The sequence below is a fragment of the Sus scrofa genome, chromosome 14, assembly GCF_054392235.1.
Source record: "Sus scrofa isolate SSC_HxYL_T2T_F1_AM1 chromosome 14, Sscrofa_HxYL_maternal_Yorkshire_Landrace_v2.0, whole genome shotgun sequence".
Lineage (NCBI taxonomy): Eukaryota > Metazoa > Chordata > Mammalia > Artiodactyla > Suidae > Sus > Sus scrofa.
Genome location: NC_139396.1, coordinates 133275734 through 133289786, shown reverse-complemented (window position 1 = coordinate 133289786; position 14053 = coordinate 133275734). Strand labels below are relative to the sequence as shown.

Sequence of the window (14053 nt, the reverse complement as noted above, 5' to 3'; positions counted from 1 at the left end):
TAGCATGATTCACAATTTGTAAAGGTTATACTCCATTTCTAGCCAATGGCTATAAAAATATTGGCCATATTTCCTTTGTTGTACAATATATCATTGTAGCTTATTTTATACAAAATAGTTTGTACCTCTTAATTCCCTACCCCTTTATTGCCCATCTTCCTTTTCTCGCCCCACTGGTAATCACTTGTTGGTTCTCTATATCTGTGAGTCTATTTTCTGCTATATTCCCTAGTTTGTTATATTTGTTAGATTTCACATATAAGCGATATCATACAGTATTTGTCTTTCTCTCTCTGACTTATTTCACTTAGCATAATGCTCCAAGTCCATCCATGTTGTTGCAATGGTGGAGAGAGAGGGAGGGAGGGAGACAGAGATGACAAACGAATTAAAGTGTTTTGAGCCCACTGAAGTCAAGTTTGATTCAAGGTGGCCAGGCTGAAAGTGTGGAAATGAGGCCTTGGGGCAGGCAGTTTACTAGGAGGCAAGGTGGATCGAAGAGAAGATAAAAGAGACTCACTCCATCAGATTTTTCAGCCCAATAAAACCCAACAAAACAACAATCTATTAATTCAAAAGTATTCATTAAGGTCCTAGTGTGTGTGTGCTCAGGGCTTTTCAAAGACCAGCCACTGGAGAAGATCCCACCACCATGAATATAATATTTAAAATTAAAAAAAATGTTTTTTTGTTTGTTTTTATGGCCTCATTCACAGCATATGGAAGTTCCTAGGCTAGGGACTGAATCTAAGCTGTAGCTGCGACTTACACAGTCAATACATAAGTCAATACTTATACATCAAGGCTGGATCCTTTGATCCAATGTGCTGTAGTGGGAACTCCATGAATACAATCATGAAATAATGCCTGAATTGCAAACTGGCAACCCAGGGGCTTAATTCTGGAAGTTATGTATATATAGGTTATGTATATATATTTTGCCAGAATACCATTTAAAAATTGAATTAGTTCCCATTGTGGCTCAGTGGTAATGAACCTGACTAGTAGTATCCTTGAGGATGTGGGTTCAATCTCTGCCTTGCTCAGTGGGTTAAGGATCTGGTGTTGCTATGAGCTGTGGTGTATGTCACAGATGTGGCTCGGATCTGGCATTGCTGTGGTTGTGGCGAAGGCCAGAAGCTACAGCTCCAATTTGACCCCTAGCCTGGAAACCTCCATATGCCCCAGGTGTGGCCCTGAAAGCAAAAAAAAAAAAAAAAAAAAGAATTGAATTAAAATTTAAAAATTTATGGAGTTCCCACTGTGGCACAGTGGTTTAAGAATCCTACTGCAGCTGCTTGGGTCACTGTGGAGGTAAAGGTTTGATCCTGGCCCTGCACATCAGTTAAAGCGGCCAGCATTGCCGAAGCTGCAGCTCAGATTCAGTCTCTGGCCCTGGAACTTCCATATGCCACTGGTGCAGCCATAAAAAAACTAAATTTAAAAACTTTTAAGAAAATTTTTATTTTAACGATGACGTATCCAGTTCACCACACTTCTCACATTCTGTGTTGGCAAATTCTCAGCCCCCTTCATTCATGACTTCTCCAGACTCTGAAAGCATGAATTTGCAACCTTTGGGATAAGACCTTTTGCCATGTGAGAGAGGCTGCCAAAGTTTCAGAATGAAAGCTGTTCCGCCAAGGAAAATCTTGCCTATGACCATTTCAGTAACTCTAGAAGGTCACACACCTGACCTTTTAGCCTCATTTGTCCACTAAGTATACTTACCCCATTTAGAAGACTTATAGGTCATGAATTTTACTGCCACAATAACTTATAGGGACAGATCATTTCCCATTTTGTCCTTCACCCTTGGCTCTCTTAGGAGGCTAAAGCCTGTTTTGCTTCTTGAGTAAATGGAAATATTTGTCTCAGTGGTTTTGGTGGGTGGACATGGGTTATGTAGCAAAGAGCATAGTTTGGGTCAAGACTCACTTGGGGCTGGCAGGGGCTGAGGAACCAGCATTACTTTGGTGATACTGCCAAAAGTGATAGAATGTTCAGAGCTAGAAGAGAGCTTAGATTATTCATTCATTCAACAAGTATTTATTGAGTGCTAGCATTTTGCTACGTGCTAGAGTCACAGCAGTAAAAGACAATGTCCCTACCCTCCTGAAACTTATGTCTAATCATGCAGCAACCTAGAAACCATGTCTGTAGTCCTATGTCTTTATCATACAGACAATGAAACCAGGATCCGAGCAGGGAAATAATTTGCCTAAGGTCAGACGGCTTGTTAAAGACAAAATCATGACTAAAAATAAGGTCTGATACTCATTCCCAGGCTTTTTCTACTTCCTACTTCCTTGTCCTTCTTAAGGGCTTTTTATCTGTTTTCCTTTACCACAATGATCCATCCCAAACCATCCTTTTACTGAAGTCGACCTTACTGAGGTTCCTTGAGCTTGACTCTCAAGCAAACACTCTAAGAGCTAACTTCCTGAAACTTGAAGGAAAATGATCAGAAAAAGAAGGGTCCCAAAGAGAGCTGTACATGGGTTCAGCCAAAGCGCCAGCCCACTCCCATCAGAGAAGCACACTCGTGAGAAGCAATGGAAAAGGGCCTGAGCTGCTGGAACCCATTCTTTATGAATTCACTGCATAGTAGGTATAAAAAAAAAAAGAGAGAGAGAGAGAGAGACCTCTGTACTATAAAAAAACAAAACAAAACAAAGCCAGAATTCACGGAAAAAAATCAACTTCATGATTTGTTCTCAGCTTGCCTGGGGTAGAGGACCAAAAACAGAATTCTAGGTTCATCACAGTTTAATCCTCCTCCCCCTGGGGTATTTGACAGGAGATTTTTTCCCTGGGATCTTGAACCGGTTTATCAGCCTGCAAATAAGCCTAGCCCGTCCATGTCTCCAAATATGACACCTGTGTACATGTGTGAGTGTTCACTTACAGTCAGTGGCCTTGTCTTTCTGTCAACTTGGACTCACCTCCAAACTCCTGCAAGTGAGAAATTATGTTCATTTATACAAGAATATGATTATGTCCAATGGTCTCTGTGGCTAATACTTGTGGATCATTTGATGTCCAAATCTCCCCACAGACTCACCAATGAAAGCATCCCAGGGGTCTGTGCAGCATTTAGTTCCCTTAGTTACCCAGTCCTTCTTCAGCCTCACCCCAGCCTCAGGGCATAAACATACTACTTCAGGGAGTGATACATATAAGGGCTTAATCTTAATACCTTAGATTTGCTGGTACTTGATGCAACTCAGGGTGCTTTACATGCATTAGCCTCATAACCAGCCCGGGACTTGTATCGGACAGATATTTTTTGTCCCCATTTCATTGATTGAAAGCCCAGGCTCAGAGAGGATATGAGATTCACCCAAGGTCATTTGGTGAATCAGCAGCAGAGTTGGAACAGGACCAAGAGCCATGGACAAGGAATGAGGCTAGGCACAGCCTAGAAAACTTGTAGCATTATCGAAAAAGATACATCAGACAAATATATGAGAAAGGCAGTCACAATCTGTTGAGTTCCTACTATGTCCTAGGCCCTGTAAGAGGGGCTTTATGCATATCACCACATGCAAGGTCACAGAAACATATGGGGTTGTGACTCTGTGGGGGGATGATTTTTTTATTGTTTCCTTTTCCCAAAAAAGGAAATTAGGAGTCTACAAGGAGGAGGAATTTGCTCAAAGTACTGAAAGGAAATCCAGTCCCCATTGCTTTTGCAGAATATCTTGGAATGTGTAGGTGACCAAGCCCTAGTCATTCCTTAACCTCAGCTTCAGTCTCTGCTTCACCCCCTCAGCCCCCACCCTCACTACTGTTTATCATTTTCATTTCATCTTCACATTTATTCTCAATTTCAACTTCATTCTTAGCTTCATCTTCTTCTCTACACAATCAGGGAGAATCAGTCTCAATAAATGGTCGTTGATGATAAGGAATTTCATGCTTCCTGAATAACCCCACCTAGTCTCCAACTTGCCAGCACAATTTCTGACACACCATCTTTCTCACGCCAGTCTGCAGATAATTGTTTTCAAATATTTCTGTGGAATAAGTTTGTGTATTGTTTCCTCCATTAATTTGTAAACTCCCTCAGGAGAGGAATTATGACAATATTTTGCTTTCTAGACTAGCTAGTTATTTTTGAATTGTAGGAAGTTAATATATATTTGTTCCCAGTGATGATTTCACTCGTATTGTGTACAAGAATTTCTTCACTGATCATTTTCATTTGCTTTTCGTGTTGGATCTAGAAGTTTATCTCTTTTTCTTATTTTCATAATGGCCAGACTAATTGTATTCCTTTATTCATTCAACAAACACCTATTGAGCTAGGTAACAGGACTACAAAAAGAACAAGACAAAATCTCAGACTTCAAGTCTTGAGGCATCAACCAAGTTTCCTCATTTGGAAAGCATTTTACTTTTTGCGGCTTTGCAGTGTTGCAAGCAGTAATTTGAACAGAAAAAATAGTCATAATTTGTAAAAAAAATTGTTGGATTAGTCTCACAAGGACAGGAGAGACAGCAGCTTTTGGGGTCTTAACATGGTTCTTTTCAAAGGATCTTTAGCCACCATGTAGCTGAATTTCCTCCTATATTTGTCAAGCCCTGAATTTCTCTAGCATTCAACCAGTCTTCCAGTGATTTCCTTTTGAGGAGGAAGCTTAGGTCAAGTAAAAAGAGCCCTGTAAAAGTAGTAAGACACCAAAGAAACATTCGGAACAGCTGTACAAAAAAAAAAAAAAAAAAAACCTAAAATGAGATCCTTTCATGATTCATGGTCTTTACCCTGTAAGGGGGTTTATTTACTGTTTGGTAATCACCCCATCTAAAAATAGTTGCAAGATGTCCCTGGTCAGAGAATGACAAACTGGAGGTGTGGGACCCTAGCTGAATTGAATCTTGGTGAAAGACTGTGTAGGGACACAGGCTGCCTTTTCTTTTCAGTGTGCTGATGTAGTCCTGGGGGTAGATTAGGGTAAAAGAAAAGAAAGGTACGGGGTTCCTTTTTCTTCGAAACTTCTGATTAGGAAGATGCTTTGTTACATTTTTAGAAGACCTCCAACTAGATAAACATCGTTTTGTTTCTGAGAGCATAAAGAATAAATTTCCAAGAGCCTCCTACTACATATAGCATCCATGAAAGTAACTGTTTGAGTATATTGTTATCGTTATAATTTCCATCATCCAACATGGTTCACTAAGGGGGTTTTGCAGTATAGACAGAACAATGACTATTTCAGACGAATGGTGCCCTGGATGTATCCTGTGATACAGTGCAGGTGAGCATCTTTACCTGGTATCTTTCCCCTTTCCTACACCTTTATTCATCTAGGTCCTTCATAATCAAAGGATCTTTTATCTCTCTGAAATTATTTTCCATATGGTTCCCCAGTCAAAACGCTTCTTACAGGTTAGGTCGAGTTTCCTTATTTTATCCCTCCCCCACAGGATATAATCCATTCCTCAGTTCCTCTTGGGAGGAATGCCTTTTCTGCCTTTCCCAATCCTTTCCTTCCTCCAAGGTCCACTTTAGACCAACGTCCTCCATCAAGTCCTCCCTGACAGCTCCTGCCCAGTTCCCTCTTCCTTCTCCGACCTCCTACTACACAATGGTATGTGATAATAATAGCTTTCATCGGTCCACTGGTGGACAAAGCATTGCACTCGAGATTTCCACAAGCCCCTGAGGTTGCTAAGAATTTTCTTGTCCCCATAGAGAGAATAAAAAATTATCCCAAGGCCATACTGCAAAGGGCAAAACTGGGATGTTAGCCCGGGTCCTTGAAGTCCAAAGCTTTTTTTACTACAGTCGTTTGTCTCTATCGCACACTGTCACATAACCAGCAGTGCCTGGTTTAGAGTCATGATTAGACTTCAGTAACTATTTGTGGATTACTCTACGGACCTTGTCAAATCCTCATCTTTCTTCCTATATCCCATCTGCCCCCAACTCAAAGTGGCTGTTTCCAGTTGTCATGAACCATGTGTCTGCAAAGCCCCAGAAGCGGAAGATCTGCTCTTCCCCAGACGTCTGTGATAGAAACTGCATGTGGGGAGTGAGGCTGGGGTCTGTCTCTGGGGTCACCATCCGTGAGGGGCGTGGACGCCCTGAGAGCGAGAGAAGGGAAGATGTTTCTAAAGCACCGCAGAGTGAGGACATGAATTCACTTGTTTGTTATGAGATTTTTTTTTTTTGAACCAAAGAAAAGGGGTATTTAAAAAAAAAGCACTAGCAGAGAAAATCTCTCCTTCGGCTGGGCGACATTTCATGCCTGTTCATATCTTTATGTCAGACTTTGAAAAATGAAGAGCTAATGCAGTCTCTTTCCCCACTAGACAAAAGGAAGAACTGGGTGTTCCCCCAGTAGGAGACCCGAATGTGATGACTGAAACATTAGGATTGAGGCTGAGTCACTGGCATGGGCGGGGGGCTCAGAACCTTCCCCTGAACTTTGAAAGCCAATAAATGCACTTAGGGCTGTAGTTACACACACCTGCTAGCTGCAACTAGTGCTGGCATGGTCAGCATCTGGGCCGTGGCTCAGGGAAAATCTCCAGCTGTCTTTAGTTCTTGCAAAATAGATCTTCCCCAGGTTAAGGCATTACTGCCTTATTTATTTTTAATAATTTAAATTAATTTAGGATTCATAAGTCATAGTAAAATAGAGATGTCCTATGTACACTTCACTCAGCTTCCTCTGATAATAATATCTTACCTAACCATAGTTGTTTGTTTTTGATGTAGTATCTAAGAACAAATATTGTATTATTATTTATGATGGTTCTAGGGGTTGACGAGCTCAGTTGGGTAGTTCTCACCTTGGGTCCTTCATTTGGTGACTATGAGATGATACCTAAGTCTAGAGGCATCTGAAGGTGTCTTCATTCAGGCGAAGCTGGTCTGGTAAAGCATCTCTCTCCACGTGAGCTTTCCTAGCAGTGGGGCCAGTCTCAGGGTAACCAGGTTTCTTGTGTGGTGGCTAGCTTACTCCATAGCAATTGTTCTAAGGGGCCTGGGTGAAATCGGCAAGGCTTCTTACAATCTAGTCTCGAAAGTCCCAGAACTTCATTTCCATCACATTTGATCCAACAAGTCACTCAGGCTACCAGATTCAAAGAAAGAGGTAGACTCCAAGTCATAAGAGGAGAATAGCAAAAAACTGACAGCTATCTTTAATTCATGACAACTACCCTGCAGTTTGGTTGTCCCCAGATGCGTGAATAAGCATGTTAAGAAAGCTTGTTAGACGTGTTATTTATAGCATTAGTAGGGTAAGTCCTTACATCTGAATGGCCCAATGAGAATTGTCATCCAGTCACAATCTCACATCACCAGAAGGCAGCATATGCTCAATAAATGACAGAGCAATTGAATCACCTTCTGACAGAGCAATTGAATCACCTTCTCAACCCATACTAGCAGTGGAAATAAATAGGGAAATAGTGAATATCTCTCTGGACCTTAGGGTAAGCCCTGGGATTGGCCTTGTACTGCTGCAGCATCCAGTCTCCAAAGAGGCTGGAATCCATCACATATTTTTTGCTATATTTGTATTTATTACAGAGTAATCTGCCTAGACTAGATAAGGCACTGTGCTAGGTACTGTGCGGATCACCAAGATGATTTACACCTGGCTTCTGCTCTCAGGAATGTTGATAACAATTCCTTATTACCTTTCTGCTGGGGTCTTATTTTCCAGCCTCAGTATCAAGCAGGACACGAAAAACGGTGGGTAGGGGAAATGGTCAAGGGGAAGCAGTTGCCGTCATTGCTGTGATGGTTAAAGCAGGTTCAAGTGGTTCTTCCATGAGGGAATCTGAAACTCGCTTCTTGACAGCAGCCTCTATGTGAGGGAAACCTCATTCTGGGTCTCTCCTAGGTGGACAGCAGGAGATGGGATAAGCATGCTGGATCTTTGGGATCTTGACTTTTTTCCCTTAAAACAGTACCCTCGTCGGTGCCCAGATATCAGATTATCCGGGGACCGACTCTTTGAGCACGCATTGTCTGGGTGAAAAAAAAAAACTTCACCTGGGCGTGGGGACCATCTAGTTCACAGTGGGTGGAGTGGGGGAAGTTCACAGCGGGTGGAATGGGTTTCAGCGGAAGCTGAAGTGAGGAGAGAGCAAAGAATGGACCCTGAGCTGCTTGAAGAAAGGGAGAGGCGCAAACCGAGCAACTCAACTGGGTTGTGTGCGCTTCCTGTGATCCTCTTCCTCAGATTGAAGTTCCAGCCCTGGGATTTGTGGGGAGGAAATTGAGTGGAGAGGAAATTAGGTGGGAGCAGAAAACGGGTGTGTCCGACAGTAGCAGAATTGAGTGAAAGGGCGCCACCTGGAGGCCTTTTCTGGCGGTGGGCGCAAAAAAGTGGAAACGGGGTGCCTCTGGGCGGGGGTCCCCGAGACCGGAGAGAGGAGGAGGATTATAGCCTGAGACGCCCTAACGGTGTGCGTTCTGGGTTAATAGGATGAGCTGGAAGAGAACTGTGTGTGTCAGACTGACCCCTGAGGGGTGTTAGTAAGTGGAAGGGGAAAGGCGACCTTCAGCTTTGGGGTGCGGGAAGAGAGAAGCTCTTAAGAGTCCAAGGGTTCGCGTATGGGAAGCCCCCTCAGCTATAGTTTTGCCGATTCTCTGAATGTGCCTTGCTCTAACATACCTCTCTGTCCAGAGCTGTCCTCTCTGCTTGGAGTACCCTTCCTTCTTCTGGGACCTGGGTGATATGAAAGTTTGTTTCAAAGGAAGCTTCAGAGGGTCCTTTCCTGAGCATTCTCAGTTTGAGTTAGGGGCCCCTCTTCTGTGTCCCTTGTGTCTTGGAGTTCCCATGGGACGTGACCTCCATGAGGGTAGGGGTTGTGTCTGTCTTGCTCTTTTCTAGTGCCCAAAACTTGTAAATTCTCAATGAATATCTATTTAGTGAATGAAATACCTCTGTTGTAGCCATTATCATAGGTACCGAAAATAGTGTAGACTTAGCTGTTTCTCCCACTAGATTTAACTACCTGAGGGCAGCGACCCTGGCTTCCTTATCTGGGTATGCTCAGCACATTAGCTCAGAGTCTGGGAAATAGAGGGTGGTTTATCAGTATTTGTTGAATGAATATTAGAGGGAGAGGGCTGAGGTCCATGTAACCTAGTCAGCTAGTCAGTGATTCTATGCTTTGGCTCATCGTATAGGATCATCATCAGGGGAGATTTAAAAATACTGATGCTGGGAGTTCCCATCCGGGCTCAGTGGTCAACGAATCCAACTAGGAACCATGAGGTTGCAGGTTCCATCCCTGGCCTCGCTCAGTGGGTTAGGGATCCGGCGTTGCTGTGAGCTGTGGTGTAGGTCGCAGATGCGACTTGGATATGGCATTGCTATGGCTCTGGCGCAGGCCGGCAGCTACAGCTCTGATTCGACCCCTAGCCTGGGAACCTCCGTGTGCCGCAGGTGTGGCCCTAGAAAAGACCAAAAAAAAAAAAAACAAAACCAAAACCCCAAAAAACCAACCAAACAAAAAAACTGATGCCTAGGCTCCATATCAGACCAATCAAAACAGTATCGCCAAGGTATAGGCATTGGTTTTTTTGTCTTTTTGCTATTTCTTTGGGCCGCTCCCATGGCATATGGAGGTTTCCAGGCTAGGGGTCCAATCGGAGCTGTAGCCACCGGCCTACGCCAGAGCCACAGCAACAAGGGATCCGAGCCGCGTCTGCAACCTATACCACAGCTCACGGCAACGCCGGATCATTAACACACTGAGCAAGGCCAGGGATCGAACCCGTAACCTCATGGTTCCTAGTCGGATTCGCTAACCACTGCGCCATGACGGGAACTCCGGTTTTTTGTTATTATTTTTTTTCCACACCTGCAGCATGTGGAAGTACTCTGGCCACAGATTGAACCTTAGCCACAGCAGCAACCCAAACCACTAAAGGGACAATGCTGGATCCTTGACCCTCTGCATCACAAAATAACTCCCAGGCATTGGTATTTTTAAAAAGATTCATAGGTGAATTAATGTTGAGAACGTCTGGGCTAGGCTCTAAAGGAATGTTAGAATCTATGGCGGCCAAGAGAATATTCCAGAACAGAGTCCCTTTCTGCTGGAAGAATTTCCTTCCTAAACTGTGTAGATACTGGAGCAGAAAAGAATAAAGAAGGCTAGATTCTATCCTAACACTCAGTGGATTCTCTAGAAGAGAAGAACTGAGGTTAAGACTAGCAGAATTAGTATTACTTGGCAGCTTATTGGAAATGCACAATCTCTAGAACCCACCCTCCCAAATCTATTGAATCAGTATTTGTACAAGATCTCCAGGCAATTCATATGTACATTGAAGTTTGAGAAGCATTGCTCTGAAGTAGCCGTTTTCAAAGTGTGATTGGGATACTAGCATCATCTGAGGTAAGGGATGTTTGGGGTTGGGGGGATTGTGGTTATCACACTTTAGTTTGCATCAGAATTACCTGAAGGGTTTGTTAATCTCATGTTACCAGGACAATTCCCAGTCCAAATAGAAAATGGTAAACCCACAAACCACCTCATTCAGTAGGTCCGGGCAGGGGGTGGTGTATGAGAATTTGCATATGTGTGTGTGTGTGTGTGTGTGTGTATACATATATATATATATATTTTTTTTTTTTTTTGCTTTTTAGGACCACACCTGTGGCATATGAAGTTCCCAGGCTAGGGGTCGAATCTGAGCTGCAGCTGTGCAGTTGCTGGTCTACACCACAGCCACAGCAACGTGGGATCCAAGCTGCATCTGTGCCCTACACTGCAGCTCATGGCAACACCAGATCCTTAACCCACTGATCGAGTCCAGGGATCAAAACTGCATCTTCATGGATCCTAGTTGGGTTCTTAACCCGCTGATCCACAATGGAAACTCCCAGAATTTGCATTTCTAATACCCAGGTGATATTGATAGCGTTCGTGGAACCACAGCTTTGGTTATTACAAATAAGCCTGTTATGACCATTCATGTACAAATCTTTGTATGGACATATGCTTTCATTTCTTTTGGGTAAATATCTAGGAGAGGAATTGCTGGATCATGTAAGGGTTATGTTTTATTTTTAAAGAAATTATTGGACTCTTTTCCAAAGAGGTTGGACATTACACATGCCTACCAACAGGGTACTAGAATTCTAGTTCCTCCACCTCTTCACCAACCTTTGGTATCATCTTCCTTCCTTCCTTCCTTCCTTCCTTCCTTCCTTCCTTCCTTCCTTTCTTTCTTTCTTTCTTTCTTTCTTTCTTTCTTTCTTTCTTTCTTTCTTTCTTTCTTTCTTTCTTTCTTTCTTTCTTTCTTTCTGTTGTTGTCTTTTCGTCTCCATACCCGAGGTATATGGAGGTTCCCAGGCTAGGGGTCCAATCGGAGCTGTAGCCGCTGACCACATCTCACAGCAATGCTGGATCCTCGACCCCCCTGAGTGAGGCCAGGGATTGAACCCGAAACTTCATGGTTGCTAGTCGGATTCATTTCCATGGCGCCACGATGGGAACTCCCTGTATTTCAGTTGAACTATTCTAATAGGTACATGGTAGTATTTCACTATGGTTTTAATTTGCATTTCCTTAATGTCTAAAGAAGTTAAGAGTCTTTTCAAGTGCTTGTTTGTCATCTATATGTCCTCTCTGATCAAATGTCTGTTGAAATCTTTTGCCATTTTCCTATTAAATGGGTTAATTGTTTGTTATTGAGTGTTTTTCTTATTATGTTGGGAGTTCTTTATTCTGGATATGATTTTTATCATATACATGATTTGCACATATTTCCTTTCAATCACCATTGTCTTTCAATTCTCTTAGTGTCTTTCAAAGAACAGAAGTTTTAAATTTTGATGAAGTCCAATTTAACAATTTGCTTTTTTTATAGAATGTGCTTTTGAGGTTGTATTTAAGAAATCTTTACCTAAGCCAGGGTCACAAATGTTTTCTCCTAGAAATTGTGCAGTTTTAGGTCTTACATTTAAATCTGTGATCCATTTTTGTATGTAGATACCTCATTTTTTTCATCAACTTTTGTTGAAAACACAATCTACATCTTTAGTGTTTCCCAATATTAGTGTATAGTTGTTTCATACCTGTTGTCAGATTTATGCGTAAGTATGTTATATGTTTTGAAACTTCTGAAAATAGTATTATTTAATTTTAACATGATTATTCATTGCCAGTATTTAGAAATACCATTAATTTTTGCATATTGATCTTGTATCTTGCAGCCTCGTTAAACTCATTAATTCTAGTAGTCCAGACCACACTGCCTTTTCCATATTCCCATAGATATTCTGGAGCTTTGTTCTAGGATTTGGTTAAATTACTTGGAAACAGTTGAATGCTTTTAGGTCTTGTTTTTAAGATTTGTTAGGTAGGGCTGGAGCAGTGTTCAGCCCAGGATTAATGGGGCCTTGCTGCAGAGGCAGTATCCTTCTGTGTACTCTACCACTCTCCCTCCCCTGCCCATGAATCTTAAGGTTTTTCAAGTCTGGCTGGTAAGAAGAGACACTATTCTCAGTCTTGTGTGAATGCCAGTCAGTTACTGCTAATCTTTTTAGACAGTTCTGTCTCTGGCCTCAGATAGTTTCCTTATATGTATGTGCTGATCAGTCCTCAGCTGAATACTCAAGTGGGAACCTCCTGCAAACCTCTAGAACTTCTTCTCTCTGTTCAGATCTCTCCTAAGAACTCCCGCAGCCTTGGTCTCCTCAGACTCTCCGCCTTGTATTCTCAGCTCACTGAATTTGCCCAGCGCTGCCTGGGTGCCCCCTCTCTGAGCTATGGCCTGGATACTCTCCCAAGGCAGTAAGCTGGGACAGTTCTAGTGCTTACTCCATTTGTGTCACATCTCTCAGGAATAACTCTCCTTTTTGTCTGATATCAGTGCCTTTCAAACTGTTGTTTCAGATATTTTGTCAATATGGGGGATTGTTTCAGGTGGGAGAGTAAACCAGTCCTTAATCTTGGTCCACAGTGGAAGTTTGCATTTAAAAGTTAAAGCATGCTTTTATGCTAAGAAGTATTTATGTATTTTATAGAATTAAAATAATTGGTTTCTATATTTCTCAACTAAAACTATAGTTTTCTTCATCTGAAAACTGGTTCTGACCACGTGAATTGCCCTCTGCTTTAAAAGCAACCCCATTGCTCACTCCGTTAGAACAGAGCTGCATCTGAATATAAACCAAGCTGCATTAAATCACTGTGTGTGTATTTCACAATGACTGGCAAAACACAACTGTAGTTCTAGGTACAGCCACTTGAACTAGAGCAGCAGCATTAAATCTTCGCCTCACTCAAGTATGGCCATTCTGTGGTTTGCTTTACAGACGACACGTCAAAGACATTATGAGGAAGAAGATGAAACTCAAAGGTAAGATTTATAAACATATGCTCCCTGCTCTTAGATTAAGTGTCCCTGAAGACTTCAACCTAAAGTGGATCCCTGTAAGTCAAAATCCTGATCTTGCACATGCTGATGTCTTCTATTTGGATACCAGTGGGAATTGTTAAGTGACTATGTAAATCTGACGACAGTGAAGCACAAGCATTTATTTGAGAGTGCTGACTAGGGGGAGGTGCAAAATGTGAAGTAGTAACAAATGAAAACTGCCTGTAGACAGAGAGGAATGACAAGGATACATTCAGGCATGTACTGAAGTCATAAAATGTAAGTACACTGTACAAATAATACACATTCTGAGGCCTGGATTCAAATCCTATCAGTGACAATTATAATTGTGTAATCTAGGTGAAGTCACTTACCCTTCCTGTCTTGTCCCCACAGTGCTACCTTACGGGGTTGTTGCAAGAATTAAATGAAATGATATGTGCAAATAGTGCCTGGACACAATGAGCTCAGTATAAATGTTAGTCATTGGTACCACCCCATCATTATTATTGTTGTTTTGGAGAATTACATGAGCAAGGGCAAGAGGGCATGTAGAATGTATAAAGCACCAACAGGGAAGGTCTCCTTGAGACCTGGTGGAATCTGAGTTGGGCTTTTAAGTATAGAACTTATAATGATGGAACTAGGCAGTGATTCTGGGTGTAGGAAATAGAATGAAGCAAAGTTCAC

General features: G+C 42.3%; 1 protein-coding gene across 1 annotated transcript in view; it reads left to right on the top strand.

Moving 5' to 3' along the window:
• Positions 1-14053, top strand: part of LOC146397015 (uncharacterized) — a 50523-nt gene that overhangs the window by 27914 nt on the left and 8556 nt on the right. The window contains exon 2 of the mRNA XM_084997499.1: positions 13302-13345. Coding sequence (XP_084853625.1) covers positions 13302-13345 — 44 coding nt within the window. The remainder of the gene's footprint in view (positions 1-13301; positions 13346-14053) is intronic.